The sequence below is a fragment of the Corylus avellana genome, chromosome ca1 (genome assembly GCF_901000735.1).
Source record: "Corylus avellana chromosome ca1, CavTom2PMs-1.0".
NCBI classification, from domain to species: Eukaryota; Viridiplantae; Streptophyta; class Magnoliopsida; order Fagales; family Betulaceae; genus Corylus; species Corylus avellana.
The window spans coordinates 9994439-10019888 of record NC_081541.1 but is presented as its reverse complement, the minus strand read 5'-3'; the positions used below and the strand labels follow the sequence as shown (position 1 = coordinate 10019888).

The window sequence follows — 25450 nt, the reverse complement described above, 5'->3', positions numbered from 1 at the left end:
GACCATTTGTCTTTATGTGTGTTGTATGATATTTTAAAAGGAACATACTCAGAGGGAAGAGAGTTCAAAATGAAATGCACCAAGAATGACTCAGATATGTCAATCTCTAGGGACTTGAGTAGAGCTGCCATGTCCCTCATTTCCATAATGTGCTCACGCACACTTTTGGAATTATCAAAGGACTTGCTTGATAGTTTCTTCATTAGGGTGCTGGCTAAGGCCTTGTCGGAACTCACAAATTGTTCCTCAACTGCCTTAATGAATGCCTTAGCCTTAGTGCATTCAGGGATGGAACCCTTGATGCCCTTAGAGACATGAGATTTCATGAACATTAGACTTAAGCGATTTGATCGCTCCCACCGTTCATGTTTAGTAATCTCTTGTAGCGTACTTTCCTCCGTGAGGGCGGGTGGTTCGTCCACACGGAGCGCCAAGTCAAGCTCCAAACACCCCAATGTGAAAAATAAATTTTCTTTCCAGTCAGAAAAATTGTTACCATTAAGCATTGGAACATGAAAAGTTCCATCCATTAAAGCAGTAGGAATAGCTGCAATAACCAAGGAAAAAATTTTAATGCTATGAAATAACTTTATTTAAATTAATCAATGTTAACTTAATAGTAAATTTCAACCTACCTGTGGGCAAAGGTTGCATCATGCATGAAATTTACTCTTTATTAATAAGACTAATAAATTTAACATTAATAAATAAAATTTTCCGTACCTATGGGCCTAAGAGAAATTTTATTTTTAATGTTAAATTTACTATCTTATTCTAATTAATTCATAAAAAATAAAAACGTCCCTGTGGGGATTGGCAAATTAAATTTATGAATTAATTACAACATGATGTTAATTTTCTGTATGAAGTTCACATATATGATCTTGATGCAATTATCATCATAAAAATCGGGATGCTGTGGCTCTCCCAAAAATTATTATGATAATCACGACTTCATTAACATCATTAACTATATAGATGCCAAACAATAAAATTCCCAAGAATAAAAGACAAAACCATCATGTTAGTGGGTAAATAGTATTTTTCCAAAATACAACCGGATAGTGTCTCAGGTAAGCGGGGGGGCGCACAACGGCACACTTAAGTCCCATGGCTTGCCTTGCTAGAGCTTTCCGATTGCAATTTTGGATAGTACCATAAACATTCACCAATACATGAGATTTAGTTAATTATTCTCAGGTCCAGGCATCAAACAATTTATATTTAAACAATTAATAAATGTATCCTTAAGTTCATGCATTAAAGAAATAATAATTTAATACTGAACAATTTAAAAGATAAGATAAATATAAATGCAATATCAAAGCATAATAAACTGAATAGCCTAATGGTCTTAAAGTGACCTTAGGCCTTTATTCCTTAAGAGCCCAAGTTCGAAACCCAATGAGCCCCTTTTGTTTTGTTTTTTGTTTTTTTAAAAAACTGAATGGGTTATCGGGTTGGGCTTCCTTATTGGGTCAGCCTTTGGTTTCTGTATTGGGTTGGCCCAATCGGGTTAGCCCACTTAATAAACTTTTTTTTTTTTTTTTAAACTGAATTGGGTTTGGTTAAAGTAAAGCCCATACCCAATGGCCCAAAACCAGTAGACCCGGTTTCCTTATGGGTTTGAAAACCCTACCCGAATGATAATACCCGAACCCGGAAAACTTAACACCCAAACCCAGAAAGCTAGCCCCTTGCGCCGCTGCCTCTTCCCCTTCCCCATTCTCCGGTCACCGGCGCCGGTTCTTTAATGCGCCGGCCAAAACAGCAGGCACCCCGTGTGGGGCTGCCGGCCAAAACGGTAGGCACCCCGTGTGGGGCTGCCGGCCGTTTTTTTTTATTTTTAGACCGGTGAAATGGCCACCGTTCCGGCCAGAAATCGCAGCTCGTGTAGGCGCCGGTTCTGTCCATCACAGGCGGCCCCTTATGGGGCTTCCTCCGTCAACAGCACACCTTATGCGGCCAACGCCGCTGCTGTAGGAGGGGAATTCCGGTGCTGCAAATGGGGAAAGATCGACACTGCAGGTGGGAAAAAAAACGGTGCTGCAAGTGATCTCCTTCCCTTATGCGGCGAAACGCCGCTTGTGGAGGCCAGGGCAGTGGGTCACGGACTGGGTTACCCATGGGCGTGGCGTGGGTTTCTGATCCTGATGATTTTCCAAACACAAAAGGGGAAAAAATGGGTTTCGTACAGGGAGCATGGCAATATGGTCAAAAATAAAAGTCAACAGACCAGTGAGTGGTCGTGGCTTTCATTCAATTTCGATATACTTTATGCTCCTCACCACAATTTTGTTTCAATAATCAATAAACAAAATAAAGTATTATTGAAACAAAAAATAAAATTTTATAGCAGGCATATCTCAAAATTAAACTGAGCAAATATGGATTAGAGGTTGCTCTGATACCACATGTAAGATATTGAATATATATAAATGCTAATTAATAATATAATTAGCAGCGGAAATTTAATATATATATATATATATATATATATATATGTACCTCCAGCCATTGCTTTGCTCAAGCAGCTTGAAGAACGACTCCACAGCAATCAAACTAAAACTAAACAATTTTATTGAGAGGTTCTTCTGACCTATGCCTACCAGTGAGTGCCAATTGATGGAATACACATGCCTTATTTATAGGTAGGTCAGGGGACCCTCAATTAGAGCTGTTACCTTAATTATTCCTCCCATCAAGGAATAAAAAATCAATCAATACAACTAATTGATTCCACAAACATTAAATCATTAATTAAATCAAATACTTGTTCCACAAGAATTAAATCAGTGATTTAATTCAGAATATTTGATTGAAATCAAATACTTGTTCCACAAGAATTAAATCAGTCATTTAATTTATAATATTTGATTTACATAATAAGCTTCAAATTGGAATAGAATATTGAACACCGTAATTTTATAATTACAATAATATATGTGACATAAGGGACATACTTAAATAGAATTTCTTACATAGCATTGATTACTTTAAAACTCTGATTCTTAATTAAAATCATAATTAAATGAAAAGAGTACGACCATAGTACACTAATAAAAATCAGATGGCATAATTATTAATATTAAGCTATATATGTTGAACTTAATTTCAACAGTATTGAATTTTTTATTATTATTATTATTATTTTAAAAAAAAAAGGCTAAAACATCAATTTATATTCATAATAACAACATTGAGATATATATTACTTTTAATTTTGTACCAACAGAATTTCAATATTAATTTGAAATGAAATTTTCAACGAAATTTTGAGATAATTGAAGAACTATATATTGCCATTTTATTTCTTTTGTAATGATATTACATTTGTAAGGATTATAAGGAAAAGATAAAAGGACAAAAACGATAAAGATAACGTTGATGGATAGTTGATGAAATCTCCATGTTATTATCAGCTACAGATTGAAAGTGGTGAAGATAATCTTCAATTACAACACGGCAACATAGAATAGAATCCTACGGTCGGGTGGTGCAGTTAGGCAAGTGTACACGGCTAATAGCCCTTGTTTTAAGGACTGCATTGCGCTCAAAGAAATTGGTCGGCCGGAGCTCAAACCCACCACTCAATGTCGGCATCACTGGAAAATCTTCCTGGGAAGGGACATGATGAAATCCAATGGTGTACCACATCACTATATCCTCGTTTTCAATCTTCCTATTCCTGCGCATTCAATTCAAACAAAATAAAAAACCTAAATCAATAATATGCATTAAAAAAATAAAATAAAATCAAAAGCAATCAAGATTATGTGGTACGGTACCGGAGGCTCCAAACTGCTAAGGTATCATCTCCTCGGCTCCGGTCAGTAAACAGTCCCCCGGCCCATTTCTCTGACTTGTTATAAGGTGTGACCCACACATCATTATTAGTGAAGGCTCCCCGGATTTGTGGATAATCATCGTACGACAGGAGAGCGTGTGTCACTGGCCCTGGAATCAAACGATAACCGACGTTGTTTCCGATCTTGGTTTTCTTGTTGGGATTCACCACTACTAGCTCCGACGGCTTCGACACCAGATTAATTCGAGCATCGGATTCGGTTTTAGCCGTTTCACTCACAACCGTCCAATAACTTTTCCTTGGTGAGCTACCGTCTGTCACCCGGATTGTCTCCAAATTGTTCTTGACGAAGGAGTTGTCTTTGCCATCCACGTCGAGGTCGAGATGGTACGTCAGAAAGTGGTCGTGGTAGACGCCGATAGTGTTTTCCGATAACAAGGTGCCGTGGATATCCTCCTTTACCTGATCTGTGTGAGTGTATGTTGCACCCTTTACTTCTAGCACTCCCGTTAGCCCAACCTATTCAAATTAGAGTAACAGTAACTATCATATTAACGGTCTATTAAATAACATGAATCTTTAAATTAGAAGAAAATATCATACGCCGAATTTAATGGAGCCGCTTGGCTTGAACTCCCAATCAAGAACGTAGTCATAGTTGCCGACGGTTGCGACCATCCTCACAACTAGGCTCACCTCTGGCCTAACCTCCGTTATCTGCAATTTCATATGATAATTGTCATATTAAATATTATTATCACATGCCCATAAAATAAAAATAACACTAGTGAAAGTAATATCACTTACAATTTCATTTGGAATTCCCAATTCTGTGTGACGCCACATGATGTCTCCCGCATAACGTTCGAATATACAAAAGGTGTTTGATGTTTTCACAGGCGTGCCATCTGATGCGGCATAATATGCGTCCAAAAATACTGCATTGGAAGGGCAATCGGCGAAGGGCTTGAGCGACACCGCAGATTGACCGAAACCAAATTCGCCGGAATCGAAGAAGGTTTTGTAGTACCAATCCTCGGATGGGTCCATGTAAGGCACAAACAGCTCAGATATAAATCCTCTGTATAGCACCTGCCGATACGCCTGCTGCTCAAGGTCTAGTATTGACGCTAGAGAAATTATTGGGCCAGCTCGAACGTCGAATCCTAGGTGGAACACCCAGTTGGCCCAACTGATCACAAAGAGATTTAAAGCTTTGTTAGTCCCGACCTAGAGTGGGCTTTAAACCATCCATTCTAAGCCCAAAACTGACCAAATCTACTTCACCTAGGTAGGTGATGTTGTGGTCCTTGTGGACCCAAATATTGTTTTTAGTTTTTTGTTTTTTTTCCTATATACTTTTAGAGTTAAAGTAGGTGAAGGATTAGATGGTGTCTGTTTGATGGAGATCTGAGTTTTCAACTTGATATTTAGTCATAGGTTAGCGGATGCTGAGTTTTAGTTGATTTGGTCTGTTGTTGATGACTGTATCTTTAGCTTCGACTATGATTTACTTCAGAGCTTTTTGCTCTGTTTGTAAGAGTTTTAGGCTCGCAACTTTTATCAATGAATGAGTATGACATGTTTAAAAAAAAAAGAAAAAAAAAAAAAAGGTAGGTGAAGGATTAAAAAAAATGACAAGATTCTTATGGACAAATAGAACATGTGCTGGAATCTAACATCATATGTCAAACAAAAGAATAGAAAAAAACAAGAGTGTGGGCCACCCCAGTACTAAATGTCATATGGCTGCTACATTTTTGGTCCAGAATTGGTGGATGGATCAGAAAAATTCATTCTAGTCGGTGGTACATTTTCCACGTAGCGTGCAGAACGTAGGCTGGAGAAATCAATCTTAAAACGTCACTTGTATATTTCCATCCACAAATGAATCCTTGGATTTGTTGACACAGTGACCCGTTCGGCAGAGGAGATTTATGAAAACGAGAGAGAAAGAGACGCGCTTAATTAAACCAATAAGAGCAGCGTCAAACGTCGTTGGCATCGGATGAAGTTGTTTAATTAATTTGCTCTAAAGAAACATAAAATAGGTTGAGTCACTAACCTGACAGTGTGCCCGTCAATTTTAAACCCTGGTCCATTGGGTTGCACGAAGGCTGCACCATTTAAACGGGGGCCGAACGGAGGCTTCTGCTTGGATGCCCGGTACTCTGTTCCCTCAGCTTTTGGCACCGGAACAATGAACCTATCGAAGTATTTAACGATCTTCATCTCATCCAGATCAACCACCAACGTTATTCCCTCCAAGGGTCTCACGTACAAATTCACTGTCCCCTCTATATAGAAGCAAAGTAGCTTCAACACCCTCTTACTCTTCGCCTCCCCGAACCATCCAATTGAAAAAGTGGAGCAAGTCACATCAGATAAATTCAGCTTCCTCTTCTTAATGGACTCAAGAAATGGCTCGTATGTTTGTGCCAATTCGGTTGCAGAAACTTGTTCGGCGAAGGTAAACAAAGGGTAGCCATGTCCATTGTGCACTTTATCGGAGACTATCGAACGGGTGGATAAGTCCACCACGATCTCGTGGGATTGTTTCTCCACACGTGTGATGATGAAGGCTCGGCGAGGTAGGGGTTTGGAGGCCGGGTTTGATAGCCATGAGAGGACGGTGGGTTTGTCTGGCTCGTCCAAACCTATGTACTGGAAGGTTAGGTTGTAGGTGTTTGGGCCGGGGTATGATTTCTTGACTATGGTTCGGACCAGGGTGAATTCAGATGGGGTTAGAGGGTCTAGGGGGTGCTGCTGATGGCTTGAGGCCGGCGAGAAGGTGTTGATTGAGAAGAGTATGAAGAGCAACATTGGTTTAAACGTTGAAGCCATGGCTCTTTGTGGAAAGCTAAGCTTATTTTCCCTTTAAATAAAGCATTTTGGCCTGATCTATTCATGGTTAGACTTGGACCTTTCAACTGTCATATATATTTTATCTGCTTTAACAATTTAAGTAAATGAAAGATTAATTAGGTAGGAATTTTTTTAACATTATTTGTTAAGGTCTCGATCTTATGTCAGTGCATTGATCATAAATTAGCAGTACTCTAACATATATAAAACTTAATTAAGTCTTCGATCCGTGATCCAAAGCTAATCAGAAGATGGCAAAAAAATAAATAAATAAAATCAGAGTATACTTCTTAAATTAAAGCCCAAAAACGACTTGAAAAAGTTGACCTTTTTTATCTTTCATAATAAGGTAGAGTGTAAGTTATACTTTACCCCCAAACTATTGCTCATACTTTTCAACTTTGACTCACTGCAACTCATCCTTGAAAACTGCCATTTTGTAGTGAGTTGCATCTCGAGTGAAATTAGGCCGTTAAAATTGACACTCTACCACACATGTGAGTTGTACTTGATGCAAAATCATATATACGCAATACATATATTATAGGTTCCCCTCCTCCCCCCCCAAAAGAAAAGAAAAAAAAAAAACTATCGCCTTATTTGCATGCATGAGATGTGTTTTAATTTCTATCCACATTTAACAATCCAATCTAACGTATGGTGCAATTTAGAACAAAATGGTAGTTTGTAGGAATGAATTGCTCGCGATGAATCAAAGTTTAGAGGTATGCAAATGGGTGGTAGTCTTTTTTCTTTTGAGGGGCCAGGAAATATAATTTACCTCTTAGATTATGTAAGGGGTCAACGTCATATACTTTTCTATATTTTTTACTGTCGCTATCCTAACAAACTAATTGATCCAAGAAACCAGACTTAATTATGTTAAAAGGAAAGGCAATATTTATCTTAGTAATATTACAGCTAGCAATAGGTGATACGCAACAAAAAAACAAAGGGCCAAAATGTTATTATGTAGGAATTAAGCAAAGGCATGCATGCATCAAACAGTAGAAAAGACAAAGAAAGATAACGAAATAAATTTGTCCATAGATCGTGTGCCATATATGCAACGGGTGCCATAATTATCTTTAATTAAAGAAAATAATATCTAATGGCATTGCATGTGGGCATGCAAGTCAACAGGGCTAGGGTTTAGGAGGTGTTGCTTTCAACCTTGAGTCTCTTTCACAGAAGTTACAGGCGAGATGCAGCTCAAGCCGCCATTGATCAAGGTCAGCAATATATCACTAGAAAATTAGAAATTCATCTTGGGAAGGGCTGTTGTGGAAATTCATAAGGTTGGATATATAACTTATAATAATATTATATAAGTTCAATATTATTGAGTGATCACTAATTAGTTATTAAGTTTTGTGCAATTTCCTTGATAGGATGAGTATTCGATGTTGTGAGATGTATGTAACCAGAGACGAAGTTGGAGTGGCTGGTATAAGCCAAGGCTCCCCAAATTTGTTAGAAATTTTTTTTTTTTGGAGGTATAACATTGCTTTAAGCCGGTTGGCCCCGACCCGTACCCTTTCAACCTAAAAGATTTGTCCTAATTGTAGAAGACAAACTAAATTTATAAGAAACAAATTTGCAGAAGAGATCGACAAAAACAAAAAACCAAAAACAAAACAAATAAGAAAAAGTTTTTCTCTAACCCCTTCCCGGCCACAAAACTTACTGGCTCAGTCGCATGCATGTAACCTATATATAACTCTAATTGGGATAAGAGCATGTGATAGGAAAGCCCAATAAAGTTTTATATATACATATATAAAGAATATGATTCTCTTCTATCCATATATCTAAAAATAATAATAATTATTAATAGAAAGTCCCATTGGTCACATTTATATGAAAAGCCTAATATCGATGAATTCTTCAACATCCATAATTATTATTATGGTTTTCCAACAATTCACAATCCAGGTCCTTAATATCTTACAAGTATTTAAAAATAAAAAATTTTAAAATTTTTTAAAAAAGCTAGTCAATACTCCATAATTACCAAAAACTCAGTTATGGTCAGCACTTGCAGTATGATGAGTGATAACTAATTAGTTATTATGGAAATTTGTCTGTCGCTGTGCAGATTAAGAGTATAATTAGATAATCCTATATATGAAGTTGAAATAGTTCCTTTGATAATAAGTTTCTATAATATATTAGGAGGTTAAAATGAAAACGGTTGGTAGTTTGGAGGGCTTTTTTATATTTTTCCTTTTTTTTTTTTATAAAAGGGCATTGTAGTAACTTACTCATGACAAAACGATGTTGTTTTGCAGTTTCCGTCTAAACTGACGGTTTTGACTAACGGAGTGGCCAAAATGCAATAGTTCGTTAGTTTGGGGGGCTACTTTATCACTTTTGAAACATTAGGGAGTTAAATCGAAAACGACTGGTAGTTTGGGAGGCTTTTTTCTATTTTTCTCTTAAAAAAATAAAAGCCTCATTAAACTTGTTGTCTTAGCCCTAAATACCCGGCCTGCTTGCAACTTGTCCTAGACAGTTCGGTGATTTAGTTTATGGTGTCCCACGATCACCTGGGTCCTCCCCCTCCCCTTGCCAGAGGCATAAGGCATAATTATGAGCTCCTCATTAGTCCTTCACAATTAGAAACATTTTTCTAGACCCAAAAAAAGTTGACTAACCTGACAGTGTGCCCGTCAATCTTAAATCCCGATCCATTGGGTTGTACGAAGGCTGCACCATTTAAACGGGGGCCAAACGGTGGCTTCTGCTTGGATGCCTGGTACTCTGTTCCCTCAGCTTTTGGTACCGGAACAATGAACCTATCGAAGTATTCAACAATCTTCATCTCATCCAGATCAACCACCAACGTTATTCCCTCCAATGGTCTCAGATACAAATTAACCGTCCCCTCTTTATAGAAGCAAAGTAGCTTCAACACCCTCTTACTCTTCACCTCCCCGAACCACCCGATTGAATAAGTGGAGCAAACCACATCTGAAAAGTTCAGCCTCCTCTTCTTAATGGATTCAATAAATGGCTTGTACTTTTGTGGCAATTTGGTTGCAGCAACGACTTGTTCGTTAGAGGTGAGCAAAGGGTAGCCGTGTCCATTGTAAACCTTGTCGGAGACTATCGAACGAGCGGATAAGTCCACCATAATCTCGTGGGATTTTCTCTCCATACGTGTGATGACGAAGGCCCGGCGAGGTGGGGGTTTGGAGGCTGGGTTTGATAGCCATGAGAGAACGGTGGGTTTGTCTGGCTCGTCCAAACCTATGTACTGGAAGGTTAGGTTGTACGGGTTTGGGTTGGGGAATGATTTCTCGACTATGGTTCGGACCAGGTTGAACTCAGATGGGGTTAGAGGGTCTAGGGGGTGGTGCTGATGGCTTGAGACTGGTGAGAAGGTGTAGATGGATAAGAGTAGGAAGAGAATTGGTTTGAAAGTTGAAGCCATGCCTCTTTTGGAAGACGAGTATACTGAGGCTCCTACTGCCTTGTACATTTATTGATGAATTTATTTTCCATATTTATCTCTAAAGATTAACATTTATTTAAAAAATCTATTAATGGTGCAAATATAATTGGGAATGTGCAAGTCAACATCAGTGCTTAGGAAGTCTTGCATCCCGCCAACATTGAGTCGCTCTCGCGCGCAGAAATTTCAGGCTAGGCGGCCTGGAGCTGAAGCTAGCCACCGTTCAAAATTTCAACGTTAGCAATATTATCTTTGAAAATTCATCTAAGGAAGGGCCAGCTATATATTGTCGAAGCATGTCAGATACCATGCAAAAGGGAATATCCCTATTCCTAGCTGTAAAAACCACCCAAGTCAACCAGTTTGATTTTCCTCCATTGCCACTTGTTCCAAAGGACAAATGCACTTCCTTGTGGGTCGTAATTATAAGTAGGCTCATCATCCAATCTACCAACTTGCCATGCATGTGAGTCTTCTGTACGGGTCTCCCTTTCAATTTTAACATAAAATATGGATCTCCTATAAATTCTTAAGATATCTTTAATTGCACGTCTGTTAAGAGCTAAAATGGGTGAGATTGGGTGCCTTATTCCTGCCAATTTTCACTTTCTTTAATATGAATCCGTGGTTGACTTATTTTCCTCGAGAACCAAAACTAAAATTTGTTGTGGATAGTTTCCTCTTCTTATGTGTTTGATTCCATGTTTGTTTGATTGTTTATGTGTTATTGAAAAGATTAAATGATATAGTTTAGTATGGCTACTAAGATAAAGATGGAGGGATCTGGCTTTAAGATTCTTAATTAGTTATCTCTGTTAAATATATTATTGAATATATTGGAAGCGGAAGAAGGAGAGAGAGAAAAGAGAGAGCGGAAGGAAATAATGAACTACATTGTATTGAGTTTAATTGATATATATTATATGATATGCTTACATAATTCTATAGTCTCTATATAGAGAGAGAGAGAAGAAGAAGTAGTAGGTAAGAAACTCTAAAACATATGGCAACATAATAAACTAGAATAATATAAAATATTCTAACAATCTCAATACCAATCTCAATCTCTTCAACTTCTAATTTTATAATGCTTTTAAAACTACAATTCTAAAAAAATATATTAGGGTGTAAAAAGATATAAAATTAAGATTAGTATATGAAATAGAAATACATATAAAAAAAACAATTTCATGACTAGAAGTCTAGAAGAGTACATCGAGAAGAAAGTAGAAGGCGACAGATATTAGTTAAATACATGGATTAAATATAATCAAATAATCACGTATATTATCAACTTAAACCAATCAAAAGTCAATATTTATTAGTTTCAGTTATTTATAAGTAATATATTTTTAAAAGCTTTTGGTTGGTATGTTAGCCTGTCAGGCTAGGTTGGGTTTAAGGTCCAAGGCTGAGTCTTCGAGCCGGAATAGATACAGTCGAATCTGGCAAGGTATATGGGAGTTAAAAATGGCAAATGCGAGTAAAAACTTCATGTGGAGTGCGTGTCACGATCTATTACCGACATGGGACAATCTAGTTCAGAAGAAAATTGCTATTGATCTCATGTGTCTGATATGTGGGTTAGAAGCCGAAACTACTTTCCATAAACGTACTATGGGCTTGTCCATCCTCGATGGACGTACGGAGTAGAGGTTTACAGATTTTCCAGAAATTCATCCCACAAGCTCCTGATTTTCTGCTATTGGCGGAGAAATTATATCAGAAAAGGGAAGGAGAAGAGTGTATTATTTTTGTGGAAACAACAAGAAAAATTTGGTTTCACAGGAACAGGTGGATTCATGAAAGTTTATTCACTCCTCCAAATGAACACTACAAAATAACTATTTTTTCTTGACTACCGTTTTCTGACATGTCATGATGTCTGACACATCAGAAAACTTTTCTAACGTGGCCTTTCTGACGTGTGTTGAAGGTTAGAAATGTAGGAGTCAGTAAATTTTTTTTACTGACATGTTACTGCTTAGCACGTCAAAAGTTACTAACGTGTTACTGTTTGCCATGTCAGAAAATTTTCTGACGTGGTTCTTTTCCCACGTCAAAAAATTTTCTGGCGTGATAATGTTTACCTCGTTAGAAATTTTTACCACGTCAGAAACGTTTTTTACGTGGGAGAAGTACCACGTCAGAAAATTTTCTGACGTGGGAGAAGAACGACATCAGAAAATTAAGTCATCGATCAAGGGAATTTTTTTTTTCTTTTTTTTTTGTTTCATTCGTTTAGGGTCAATTTACTGAAAAATAAAAAATAAATTAAAAAATAAAATTGTGGGGCCCACAACTTGACTTGAGATATTCAAGGCACCAAACAACAAAAAATAATATTTATTCATGTAAAATCTAAAGAATAATTTAGAACACCTCCCATTGATGGAGACTTAAAAAGAGGAATTAACAAAGAAAGTTTACAATTCGTATTATAGAACTTTCACATTAGAGCTAGAATTTTCGTACTTATTGTTAGGTTAATTATATGTCCCACATTGTATTGTAGTAATTGTATTTTTTTTTAAGTCAATGTATTACGAATTCACATTGGTTTATTGTATGTACGGTTAGGTTTACTGACTTCTACATATAGGCTCCTTCTTTATATATTTTAACAAACAATTTAAAACATAAAACATTTTTCAAATATGGGTTCGTGCATCAAAACCACTTTTTTAAACCAAAAAAAAAAAAAAAAAAAAAAAATCTAAAAGCATGTATGTTCAAGTACCTTTAACACACAAATTGAGTGACTTTTCAATAAATAATTAATATTTGAAATTTCTCTACTTACAATGAGAGACTATTTGAATTGATTTTTTTTTTAAAAAAAAAATCTCTTTTAGTATAACAGTAGTATGTGCATTGAATGTGATGAATAATAAAAGGATCACATGCAAGGAAAGAGATTTTGTTGAAGGCAGTTGTGCAAGCCATACCTATGTACACTATAAGTGTTTTCTAGCTACCAAAAACGCTATGCAATGAGATTAATTTTATGATGGCCAAGTTTTGGTGGGGGCATAAGAAGAATGACAAAAAAGTGGCTTGGATGAGCTGGGGGAATATAGGGAAAGCTAAGGAGGTAGGAGGAATGGATTTTCGGGACTTAGAATGCTTCAATACTGCTTTGCTTGCAAAACAAGGGTGGCGACTAATTCAAAATCCAGATTCACTTGTGGCAAAAATCCTAAAAGAGAAATATCATCCCAATGGTACGTTCCTAGACTCTCCGTTAAGCAAAAGACCCTCTTATGTGTGGCGGAGTATTTGGAATGCGAAATTGTTGCTTAGCGAAGGGTTGGTGTGGAGGGTGGGGAGTGGGAGGAATATAAAAATCTGAGGTGATAAGTGGTTGCCATCTAAGACGACATATGCTATTCAAACTCCAGTTCATAGGTTGGATTCTGAAGCTAAAGTCTGTGATTTAATTGATCAGAATTTGCAATGGTGGAACATCCCTCTCATCCGGGAGATATTTATGGAAGAGGAGGTTGAAATGATATGTAGCATGGCTATTTGTCCACGTACGCAAAAAGACCGAGTAGTGTGGGTGGGAAATAAGAACGGTATTTTCTCGGTACGTAGTGCATACCACCTGGCTAAGGAATTAAGAGATTAGAGAAGCAAGTGGAGGCTCAATGGTTGACTACTTGACACCTTTATGGAAGCAAATATGGCGGATTCATGGACCGAGAGTGGTCCAACTGTTTTTGTGGCAAGCATGCAACAATATTCTTCCAACAAAGGAGAATCTTTTCAAAAGGAAAATTACAAGTGACTCGTTGTGCCCGGTGTGCAGTTTGGAGGTGGAGATGGTGGGTCATGCACTGTGGAGTTGCCCGGCAACACAAAATGTTTGGCTGGAGTGTAATGCACATATTCAAAAAAGCAGTTGTGAAGAGGACGATTTTAGCAATATTTTGTTGAAGTTGTTTGGTAGTGATGTAGACCGAAGTGTATGGGACTTCATGAAGAAGACGGGAATGGATAAGTGTGTGAAGACGCCCCAGAAGATGGTGACACGATCCCAGACTCGCGCAGCAAAAGAAGTAGTCCCTGGAAGTGCGATCGATCGCACCCTGATTGCGATCGATCGCAGTTCCCCTGTGTTGGAGAATGGAGTTCCTGGAACTGCGACCGATGGCCCCTGTTTCAGCGATCGATCGCATGATTGAGCGCACCTAGCCTCTGGAAGTGCGATCGATCGCAAGTTTACCTGCGATCGAGCGCACTCGGGGCGCCTATGTTACTTTTCCGCATTTATTTCGCTATAAAACGACTTTCTTTCCTTATTTTGTTGGGATTAGGGTTTTGAAAGTCCCTATTCCGTATTTTAGTAGTATTAGGAGTATTGGAGGCTATAAATACATGCTTATAGCCTCTAGCAAACTCAGTTTATGATTATTATTTGGTTTTCTCAATAAGAATACTCAGAGTTGAGTTTCTTCATCACTTTTCCCTTAAATTTATAGATAGCATCTATTAATTTGAGAAGGTTTCTTTGGTGCTTGTGATAGTCTCACAATCTTAGAAATATTTATCCCTTCTACTTGTTGTTTTCTTGTTCATTACTATCATTCGCTGCATCAGTTGGTATCAGAGCCCAAGTTTCTTTCCATGGCACCAAACACAAGAGGTGGAAGGGGTAACCGCTATGCAAATTTGGAGAATGTGTATGAACGTGAGGACTCAGTTCGTGGAGAACAAGCGGCAGCACAATGGCAACTTACGGAGGACACAATCGTAGAATTGAGGGCACAACTTGCAGCCGCCAATACTCGGTTGGCCAATCCGGAGTTCCACCATGAGCGTCGCCACCAACCCCCACCGCCTGGCTCGGATGGGGAAGACGAACAAGGTACGGAGAATGAAGCTGGGAACCCTTTTGCAGGGCACCGAGTACATGGCCATCAACCACATGTACAAGCCCAAGCCAATCGATGGGAGAGCGGTTTCAAACTCGATATTCCAAAATTCCACGGGGGCCTTCAACCCGAAGAATTTTTGGACTGGATAGCAGCAGTTGGAGAAATGGGAGAATTTTTGGAGAATTTTTGGATAGCAGCAGTTGGAGAATTTTTGGCAGTTGGACTGGATGCCAAAAAAAAAAAAAAAAGAAGAAGAAGCTAACTTGGGAGCTAACTTTTGTGGGGTTTGATAGCCAAGTACTTGTACAACCCTAACTACATCCTATAAGCCTAAAACGTTTTTTTACCTCAAATTTTTGTTCATGGAAACTAGCTCCCAACTTAACAACTTCAAAGTAGGTTTCATTTATCTCGGTCCCTTCCCTTTGGTAGACGTATGTACGTACCTAGCGCGCACTTGCATACACAAAGTAGTGATAGTAACTTGTAAGCCACAAACCTATCACATAAATGGAATGAGTACGTAATAGCTACAACCTACAAAGCCTTAAAGCTAGCTTTTCACTTAAAAATTTTGTGGTCATGCCTAGAATAAATATTAGGTTTACAAAACTCACAAATTAACAACACCATTAAGTTTTAAAAAGATGGTTGCGTTCAATCTTCCCTGTCCTTACGTTTTGGTTGTGCCATGTGGTCTGTGCTATTCTAGTGGTTGCATGGTTTTTTACTCAAACCCATACCCAAACTCTTCTCCAGTTTCCCCCCCCCCCCAAAAAAAATTTCACACGATCGGTGCACTGCTTCATCTTCATTAATGTGAGATTTTCCATTATACAAGAAACTCCAAAATCATTCAATTAATTAATACTCGAAAGACAAAAAAAAAAAGATTTCTCAGAAATGTTCATCCCAAAGTAGCTATTGCCATCATGGCTGAATGGGCCATGGCCAAGTTATTAAAGAACCCAAGGGTCCAAAAGAAGGCCCAAGAGAAGCTGGACCGCATGCATAATCGGACTTCTCAAGCCCTCCCTTACTTACAATGTGCTATTCTGTTTTTATTTTATTTTGGGATGCTTGCAATCTTGACGGGTGGTTTACGCTACAAAGATCTCCTTGATGTAACCCAAATGCAATTGAGATACTTGTAATCTTGTCCGTTGGAAAATTATAGCAAATGATGTCATTATTGAATGAGCTGAGAAATTATTTTATTCTTCAACTGTTAAACCCTTCTTAATTTATTTATGGTTCGCATTATGATAATTACATAAAATCCTAGCCTTGGGTGGTGCAGTTAGGCCCTGGTACAACACTGGGAGCTCTTGTTTTAAGTACTGGATTGCTGTCAAAGAAATTGTTAGGCCGTAGCTCAAACCCACCACTTAACGTTGGCATCACCGGAAACTCATCTTGGGAAGGGACATGATGGAATCCAATTGTGTACCACAATACTATGTCCTTGTTTTCAATCTCCCTATTCCTGCGCATCCATCCAATTTCAAAACAAAACATATATGAATTTAGTCACAATTATCGAATGCAGTCAATTATGTTTATATTGATCTATGTGGTACCTGAGACTCCAAACTGCTAAGGTATCCTCTCCTCGGCTTTGATCAACGAATGCTCCTCCTGCCCATTTCTCTGACTTGTTATAGGGTGTAACCCACACATTATTATTTGTGAAGGCTCCCCGGATCTGTGGATAATCATCGTACGACAGGAGGGGATGTGCCACTGACCCTGGAATCAGACGGTATCCGACATTATTCCCAAGTTTGGTTTTCTTATTGGGATTCACAACTATTAGCTCAAGTTGATTCAAGCCTAACTGAATTCGAGCTTCTTCTTCAGTTTTAGCTGTTTCACTCACAACCGTCCAATAACTTTTCCTTGGTGAGCTTTGGTTTGTTGTTCGGATTGTCTCCAAATTGTTCTTGACAAAGGAGTTGGCTTCACCATCCACGTCGAGGTCAAGGTAGTACGTCAAGAAGTGATCATGGTAGATACCTATAGTGTTATTTGCTAACAAAGTCCCATGGACATCCTCTCTTATCTCATCTGTGTGGGTGTATGTCACACCCTTCACTTCTAGCACGCCAGTTAGCCCAACCTATTAGGATTAGAGGAAGTAATCACCAATTTTGACATTTCTATGTTAATCAATATTAATGAGTGTACATGCATACATGCATGATATAAAAAAACTCAGAATAATATTGTTACACATACTAACACTTTGTGTGCATCCCAGATAGATGTGACAATTCGTATTAGTGTGTTAGGTTTAGGTCGTGTTGAGGAATAAGTATAAGATTATATATGTCAGCCCTAACTTAATTCATTAAATTAAATAGGTCAGACTCCTCGACCTTAATTTCATGTTGTGCTCGTGTCAAAAATTAATAGCCCTTATGTCAGGTGTTGGGCCGGGTTCGAGTCATAATGATGCATGTATATAAGACTATATAGGTCAATCCTGACCTCATCCATTTAATTAAATAGATCAAACCTCTCAACCATAGTTTCATGTTGGGTTCGTGCATGCCGAGTTTATGGATTATGTCAAAAATTACAAGCGTTTATGTTAAGTGTCGAATGTATGTAAATAAGATTATATAGGTTAACCCTAACTTGAACTATTTAATTAAATTGGTCAGACTCCTTAACTCTAATATGCTAATTTCATATCAAGTTAATAGATTGTGTAAAAAATTATCAACCCGAATTAATCCCAAATTAATGTAGTGGTACATGTTTCTTGATGATGCAACTCTTATTTCATTTTAAAGTTGAAAAAAAAAAAAAAAAAATTCCAAGCTAATAATCATACCCCCAATTTAATGGTGCCATCTGGCTTGAATTCCCAATCAATAATATAGTCATAGTTGCCCACTACAGCGACCATCCTCACCACCAGGCTCACTTCTGCCCTAACCTCCCTTATCTGCAATTCCATATAATCATTATATAAAACTATCAATTAAGTCCAAATAATAATAATAATAATAATAATAATAAAAATGTCACTTACAACTTCATCAGAAATCTCCGACTCAGTGTGACGCCACATTATATTTCCCGCATAGCGTTCGAAAATACAAAGCGCATTGGATATTTTGACAGGCACACCATCTTGACCCACGTAATATGCGTCCCTAAATACTGCATTGGCCGGGCAATCAGTGAAGGGCTGGAGTGATACTGCAGATTGACCGAAACCAAATTCGCCACAATCGAAGAAAGTTTTGTAGTACCAATCCTCGGTTGGGTCCATGTAAGGCACAAATAACTCGGATATAAATCCTCTGTATAACACCCGTCGATTTGTCTGCTTCTCAACGTCATAAACTGATGCTAGAGAAATTATTGGACCAACTCGTTGATCAAATCCTAGGTGGAATATCCAGTTTGCCCAACTAATCACAAACAAATTAATTTACTCTTAAGATATATATATAAACTTTATCTGGAAAAAATGTTGTAACTTGTACTTGACCATAGGTGCAAAGTTTTTAATATCCTGAATTTAGGAATTAGAATACCGTATTTGTCCTTCAAATATATATATACACAAAAAAGTTTAAGAAAAAACTAAAAAACATTGGGAGAGACGAGCTAGGTAATTGAGCTACCGCCAAAGAAGTAGGGGTGAAAAAGCGGGCAGCTAACCGCACTAACCGTTAACCACTTTTAAAAGCGGTTAAAAAAAACCATTAACCTCCTTGGCGGTTATGGTTAGCAGTTTTAGGTTTTTTCAAAACCACTAATCGCATATATATATATATATATATATATATATATATATACACACCTACGAAATGGTGTCGTTTTTGTGTTTAAAATTTTAAATATATATAAAATTGTATAAACATTTATAAATGATGTTGTTTTTTTTTTTCTTTTAAAAAACAGTTAGCGGTTATTAGAGTTATTAACCACTAACCGTCTAGATAGTTAGTGAATTTTACTAACCGTCTTTTCACCAGGAGTGGTCAATCGATCTACCTCAAAATCAAGAGTACCAAATGGGCTTTGCCTGAGGGCTTACTGGACCAGCGGCATGCAACAGGTTAACCAACTATAGACCTTCGGAAAGTTTGAATGTGGGCCCTTTGTTAAGGAACTAGATCATCTCCAAGTCTGAATGTGGGCAGTTAATTATATTTGAAGAGTATTTTTGTCTTTTTACTTTTTTTGGAACAAAAATATCCCTCAATAATATAACTAACTGGATGAACCGAAGATGATCCAAATTCTTTTGGTAATTGGTGTTATGTAATGAGTTTTTAACTAAATGAATGAATCGAAAAATATAAAAAAACGAAATCACATGGAATTGGATGAATCTGTTTGCACAAAAGAATAAAAAAAGCTTAACTTCTGTACGCTGACCTGATATTGTGCCCATCTATCTTAAATCCTGGTCCGTCCGGTTGCCCGAAGGTTGCACCATTTGGATGAGGACCAAACGGTGGCTTCTGCATCGATGCCCGATAGTCTGTTCCCTGAGCTTTTGGGACTGGAGCAATAGACCTATCGTAGTATTCAACAATCTTCATCTCATCCAAATCAACCACCAACAATATTCCTTCCACCGGTCTCAAGTAGAAATTAATTGTTCCTTCCTTGTAGTAGCATTGTAGATTCAACACCCTCTTACTCTCCACCTCTCCGTACCATCCGGCTGTATACGTGGTGCAAAGGACATCTGATAAGTTCAGCCGCCTCTTCTCAATCGATTTGATGAATGGCTCATATGTTTCTGGCAATGCGGATGCAGCATCTTGTTCATCAAAGGTAAGCAGAGGATAACCATGTCCAAGGTAAACATTGTCGGAGACTAATGAACTGGTCGTCAAGTCCACTATTAAGTCGTGGGATTCTTTTTTGAGACGTATGGTGACCAAGGCACGGCGAGGTGGGGTTGTGGAGTCGGGGTTTGATAGCCATGAGAGGATGGTGGGTTTGTCTGGCTCGTCCAAACCTATGTACTGGAAGGTTAGGTTGTGGTTTGGGGTGGGGTATGACTTCTTGACTATGGTTTGGACCAGGGTGAACTCGGATGGGGTTAGAGGGTCTAGGGGGTGGTGCTGATGGCTTGAGACCAGTGAGAAGGTGTAGAGAGATAAGAGTAAGAAGACCATTAGTAGTGTCAACATTGATGCCATGGCTCTGTCCTGAAAAATTAAGGACTCTTAATTTGCCCTTAAATAGACCTTTCAAGTGTCATAATTTATCAGTTTGAACAATGTAAGGCGCGCAAGTCAAGATAAGCTAATTAGGAGATGGGGTAATAGACACAAGGGTATATTTCTTAAATAGTTAATATGAATCTTGACTTTTGCGGGGTTTGATAGCCACCACTTGTACAACCCTAACTACAGCCTATAAGCCTAAAACTTTTTAACTTAAAATTTTTGTTCATGCCCTGGAAGAAATATTATGGCATGAAAACTCCCAAGTTAACAACTTGATAGTGGTCCATTCCCTTTGGTAGTTGTATGTGCCTAGCACTTGCCTAGCTACGCAATGCAGATGGTAAACAAAAATCTAATGTAATAAGTACAACAGTTAATATATAAGGAAAAATATCTTTTACCCCCATAAAGTATCAATGAATTTGCAATTTTAACCGTAATGTTTAAAAAGTGACATTTTACCCCCTTAAAGTATTTGACATTGACACTTAGCCTCATAAAGTATATTTTACCCCTCCAAACTATTTTATGTTTACATTTTACCCACCCGAAGTAACTAAGTTTTGGGGGATAAAGTGTCAATTGATTAGGGGGCTAAAGTGTATTTCATGGGGTCAAATGTCAATGTTAGATACTTTATGAGAGGTCTTATGTCACTTTTTAAACATTAGGATTAAAATTACAAATCTGTGAATACTTTAGTGGGGTAAAATATATTTTTCCCTATTATATAATGAAAGCCTAAAGCTTTTCATTTAAAATTTGCAGTCATGCCTTGGAATGAATATTAGGTCAAGAAAAATCCAAAATTAACAATTCAATAAGTTCTTTCTATAAGATGGCTGCTTTCAAGCTTCCCGCCCCTTTCCATTCAGGCCTTGGAAGGAATATTAGGGCATGGAAACTCCCAAATTAACAACTTCATTGTAGGTTTCATTTTTCTCGTAAGCCACAAGGCACAAATATGGGTGTGTTTGGCAAAAGGTTTGAAAAAGGAAGTGGGCTGTAACAGATTTGATTGATGTGAGAGAAAAAAATAAGAATGTTTTATATAAAAAAAGCGAAAAAATTTGTTTTATTTGAATAGTAATAAAAAATAATTGATGTGATGTAAAAATAAGAATGTTATAATTGATTTTGAGAGAAATTTTTTAAATTTTGTGGTCCGGTTTGGCCCGCTCCTTTGCCAAACACAGCCTTAATGACAAAAATGTAATGAGTACGTAATAGCTACAACCTACGAGCCTAATGCTACTTTTTCACTTTAAATTTGTGGTCATGCTTGTTTTAAAAAGACGGTTGCTTTCAATCGTCCTAGTCCTTTGTTTTTGGTTGTCTACGTACGTAACTAGCATTTGTCCACTCAAAAGTGGTTGACATAAGTACAACATTTAATGCATTCTCTAAGCTACAAATTCATTTCAAGAAAGAATAATACTAACATCCCAATACTTTTTTTTAAATTTCTTTTTTTAAATGATTTGGTTTATTCAATAAATAAATAGATTTATATATATATATATTTTAAATGAATGTGGGGTCTAGATCATTTGAGAAAGGAAATTTGAGAAAAAGTGTTAGGATGTATAGCAGCCATCTACATGAAAACTACAACCTACAAGCCTAGAACTTTTCACTTAAATTTTTTGTTCATGCCTTGGAAGGAATATTAGGGCATGGAAACTCCAAAATTATATGAATGGAATTGATACACAATAGCTGTAACCTACAAGTATGTAGAAATGATTCTTTATATTTTATTTGAAATAGAGAGTATTCATTTAGATAGAAGAGTGATAAAATTAGAACAAAATTGTCCTCATCTTTAAAAGGTTGGACAATTTAATCCTACCATTTTATCTAAATGGCTCATCTCCATTAATTCATTTGAAATAAAGAGGATCCTATATATTTCCAAGCCTAAAGCTTTTCACTTAAAAATCGCGGTATTGCCTTGGAAGGAACACAAGGTCACGAAAACTCCCAAATTAACCTCAATAGGTTGTTCCAAAAAGATGGCTAGCTGCTTTCAATCTTCTCTGCCCTTTCTTTCTAGTACAACATTTAATGCATCATCTAAGTTACAAATTCATTACGTAAGTGGAATCAATACCTGAGAACTACAACCTACAAGCCTAAAAGTTCTCACTTAAAATTTTCATTCATGCCTTGGAAGTAAGCCTGAGTATCGGTCAAAACGGTCCGGTTAAGGACCTTATCGGTTATTAACCGATAATTTTCGGTTAAACGGTTTATTAACCGATACCGAACCAATAAGAATTTTAACCGATAATTTCGGTTAAAACGGTACACAGTTAAACGGTCCGGTTAAACCGGTTAACCGATTTAACCGAGAGCTTTATATTGATTTATTTTGTTGGGCCAAAAATCAAAAATGAGTTTTTTTGACTTTTGAGAGCCCAAATACTTTTTGTTGGGATAAAATAATTTATTAAAAATGAGTTGTTTTAGGGACCAAATACTTTTTGTTGGGACCCAAATATTTGTTTTTTGGGCTAAAAATTGAAGCTTTTTTATATTGATCCACTTCAATTTTTTTTTTTTTTTTAATATTATAAAATACATTTTTCCAAAGCAAATGGACTAATTAACATAATGAATGCTAATTAGACTAGCAAAACTAGTTAATGAAAAATGCTTTTACCAAAGGCAAAGAAATCTCATCAAATGCCATCACTTAAAAAAAAAAACATCAAACCTACCCAAACCCAAATTAAAATAAAATTCATTAATGAATAATAAACAAAGTATTAACTAATTAAAGTCACTTAGCAAAAGGAAAATAAGTCATGGGCAACACCATTACACAAATTCGGAAACCTGTGTTACTTGTGGGAATTTGGAAACCTCTCTAAAAGACTAAACGGCCCCGTTTTGGGACTAGGACTTAAAAAAAAAATAAAAAAAAATAAAAAAAAAATCCGGTTTCTTATCGGTTAACCGGTTAACCGATAAGAACCGCTTAACCGGACCGGACCGGACCGAATTCCGGTATACTTTTTTTAACCGATAAGGATATCGGCATATCGGCTACGGTTTATATCGGTTCGGTCGAAGCCGATAGACGGCCGGTTAAACGGTAACGGTTAATTTGCCCACCCCTACTTGGAAGGAATATTTAGGCATGGAAACTCCTAAATTAATGTAGGAAAATAGATTGAATCAATAGTTGAGTTGTCAAATACTGAATTAATGGCATTGTAATATCTTGACATAAAATATTAGGATTAAGATTTCCTACAATTTCTTTAAAATTGTATGTCATCAAATTATATAATTTAGGCCTTTTTAGGTATCGAACTGCTTGAAAAATACTATCTATTAAAAATGTGGGATTCATTTTCACTTTTGTAGAAACATTTCTTCGGTGTATATATATATATATATATACCGACCACAATAGTTGTTCAATCTTGCGTAAATCAAGTACTCGATCCCTGAATCACGGACAGATCAACAACTACAAAAGAAAGGAAGAATTGATGGAAAATTATAGCAAACGATATTGTCATTATTGAATGAGCTGAGGAATTATTTTATTCTCCAACTATTAAACCCTTCTTAATTTATTTATGGTTCGCATTATGATAACATAAAATCCTAGCCTTGGGTGGTGCAGTTAGGCCCTGGTACAACATTGGGAGCTCTTGTTTTAAGTACTGGATTGCTCTCAAAGAAATTGTTAGGCCGTAGCTCAAACCCACCACTTAACGTTGGCATCACCGGAAACTCATCCTGGGAAGGGACATGATGAAATCCAATTGTGTACCACAATACTATGTCCTTGTTTTCAATCTCCCTATTCCTGCACACCCATCCATCCAATTCAATACAATATATATATATATATATATATATATAGAATTTAGTCACAATTATCGAATGCAGTGATCAATTATGTTTATGTTCTATATATGTGGTACCTGAGACTCCAAACTGCTAAGGTATCCTCTCCTCGGCTTTGATCTACGAATGCTCCTCCTGCCCATTTCTCTGATTTGTTATAAGGTGTGACCCAGACATTTTTATTTGTGAAGGCTCCTCGGATCTGTGGATAATCATCGTACGACAGAAGGGGATGTGCCACTGACCCTGGAATCAGACGATATCCGACATTATTCCCAACTTTAGTTTTCTTATTGGGATTCACAACTATTAGCTCAGGTTGATTCAAGCCTAGCTGAATTCGAGCTTCTCCTTCAGTTTTAGCTGTCTCACTCACAACTGTCCAATAACTTTTCCTTGGTGAGCTTTGGTTTGTTGTTCGGATCGTCTCCAAATTGTTCTTGACAAAGGAGTTGGCTTCACCATCCACGTCGAGGTCAAGATAGTACGTCAAGAAGTGATCGTGGTAGATACCTATAGTGTTATTTGCTAACAAAGTCCCATGCACATCCTCTCTTATCTCATCTGTGTGGGTATATGTCACACCCTTCACTTCTAGCACGCCAGTTAGCCCAACCTATTAGGATTAGAGGAAGTAATCACCAATTTTGATTTTGACATTTCTATGTTAATCAATATTGAGTGAACATGCATACATGATATAAAAAAATTCATAGAATAATGCTATAGATACTAACACTTTGTTTGCAGTGTGCATCCCAAATAAGGATGACAATTCGTGTTCGTGTGTTGAATTTGAGACATGTCGAGAAATAAGAATAAGATTATATAGGTCAACCCTAATATGACTAATTTAATTAAATGAGTTAAAGCCATCTACCCTAATTTCGTGTCGAATTTGTAAGTCTTATAAAAAATTATAAACATTTATATATGTCAAGTGTCAGGCTCGAGTCATGTTGAAACATGGATATAAGAGTACTATATAGGTCAACCATAACCTTATTCATTTAATTAAAGTGGTCAAATACTTCAACCCTAAGAGCATTCTCAATGGAAGAGCCAAATGTTACTTTTATTTAAAATGACTCTTCAAATGTTTAAAAAACCCCCTCCATTGGATTAGTAAAAAAAAAATGTAAAATAGATATTTGATTGGAAGAGCCAAAAAAAAAAAAAAAAAAAAAAAGCTAAATGTAGCAGCACATTTCAAGGGAGTCATTTATTTTTTATTGTTTCTCACCTGTTTTCTCTTTTTTTTTTTTTTTCAAATCTTTTCCTACTTTTTCTCACATGTTCTCTTTTTTCAAAAACTTTTCATATTTTCTCTCTCACATATTCTCTTTTTTCCAAAACTTTTCATATT

General features: G+C 37.0%; 3 protein-coding genes across 4 annotated transcripts; all 3 read right to left on the bottom strand.

The window, feature by feature from the left end:
* Window positions 1-3305: 3305 nt before the first annotated feature.
* Window positions 3306-10132, bottom strand: LOC132189263 (amine oxidase [copper-containing] alpha 2, peroxisomal-like). 2 transcript variants are annotated; one of them, XM_059603929.1, is made up of 5 exons: window positions 9331-10132; window positions 4616-5000; window positions 4412-4525; window positions 3789-4327; window positions 3306-3688 (listed from the first exon to the last, which is right to left on the bottom strand). In XM_059603929.1, exons 1-5 carry the CDS (start codon window positions 10107-10109, stop codon window positions 3484-3486), a joined length of 2022 nt encoding a protein of 673 aa, XP_059459912.1. In that variant the 5' UTR covers window positions 10110-10132; the 3' UTR covers window positions 3306-3483. The 2 variants fall into 2 exon arrangements, with proteins under 2 accessions (XP_059459912.1, XP_059459904.1); XM_059603921.1 differs by lacking the exon at window positions 9331-10132 and adding an exon at window positions 5874-6699.
* A 6159-nt stretch (window positions 10133-16291) lies between these two features.
* Window positions 16292-20187, bottom strand: LOC132178272 (amine oxidase [copper-containing] alpha 3, peroxisomal-like). Its single transcript, XM_059590747.1, has 5 exons — window positions 19412-20187; window positions 18051-18435; window positions 17850-17963; window positions 16591-17129; window positions 16292-16496 (listed from the first exon to the last, which is right to left on the bottom strand). The coding sequence occupies exons 1-5, from the start codon at window positions 20185-20187 to the stop codon at window positions 16292-16294; spliced, it is 2019 nt and encodes a 672-aa protein (XP_059446730.1).
* Window positions 20188-23752: 3565 nt separating this feature from the next.
* On the bottom strand, window positions 23753-25094 carry LOC132178196 (amine oxidase [copper-containing] alpha 2, peroxisomal-like). Its single transcript, XM_059590672.1, has 3 exons — window positions 25086-25094; window positions 24162-24700; window positions 23753-24043 (listed from the first exon to the last, which is right to left on the bottom strand). The coding sequence occupies exons 1-3, from the start codon at window positions 25092-25094 to the stop codon at window positions 23839-23841; spliced, it is 753 nt and encodes a 250-aa protein (XP_059446655.1). The 3' UTR covers window positions 23753-23838.
* Window positions 25095-25450: the final 356 nt, after the last annotated feature.

What these genes read in the sequence shown, in the direction of transcription:
- LOC132189263 (XM_059603929.1), bottom strand. Translation starts at nt 10,109, where the DNA reads ATGGCTTCAACTTTCAAACCAATTCTCTTCCTACTCTTATCCATCTAC. An exon ending in ATTGACGGGCACACTGTCAG is followed by an intron (nt 5,001 to 9,330) that starts GTTAGTCAACTT and finishes CTTTGTGATCAG; the next exon opens with TTGGGCCAACTGGGTGTTCC. An exon ending in TGGGAATTCCAAATGAAATT is followed by an intron (nt 4,526 to 4,615) that starts GTAAGTGATATT and finishes ATGAAATTGCAG; the next exon opens with ATAACGGAGGTTAGGCCAGA.
- LOC132178272 (XM_059590747.1), bottom strand. Translation starts at nt 20,187, where the DNA reads ATGGCATCAATGTTGACACTACTAATGGTCTTCTTACTCTTATCTCTC. An exon ending in ATAGATGGGCACAATATCAG is followed by an intron (nt 18,436 to 19,411) that starts GTCAGCGTACAG and finishes GTTTGTGATTAG; the next exon opens with TTGGGCAAACTGGATATTCC. An exon ending in ATGGCACCATTAAATTGGGG is followed by an intron (nt 17,130 to 17,849) that starts GTATGATTATTA and finishes TAATCCTAATAG; the next exon opens with GTTGGGCTAACTGGCGTGCT.
- LOC132178196 (XM_059590672.1), bottom strand. An exon ending in TTAGCAGTTTGGAGTCTCAG is followed by an intron (nt 24,044 to 24,161) that starts GTACCACATATA and finishes ATGGGTGTGCAG; the next exon opens with GAATAGGGAGATTGAAAACA.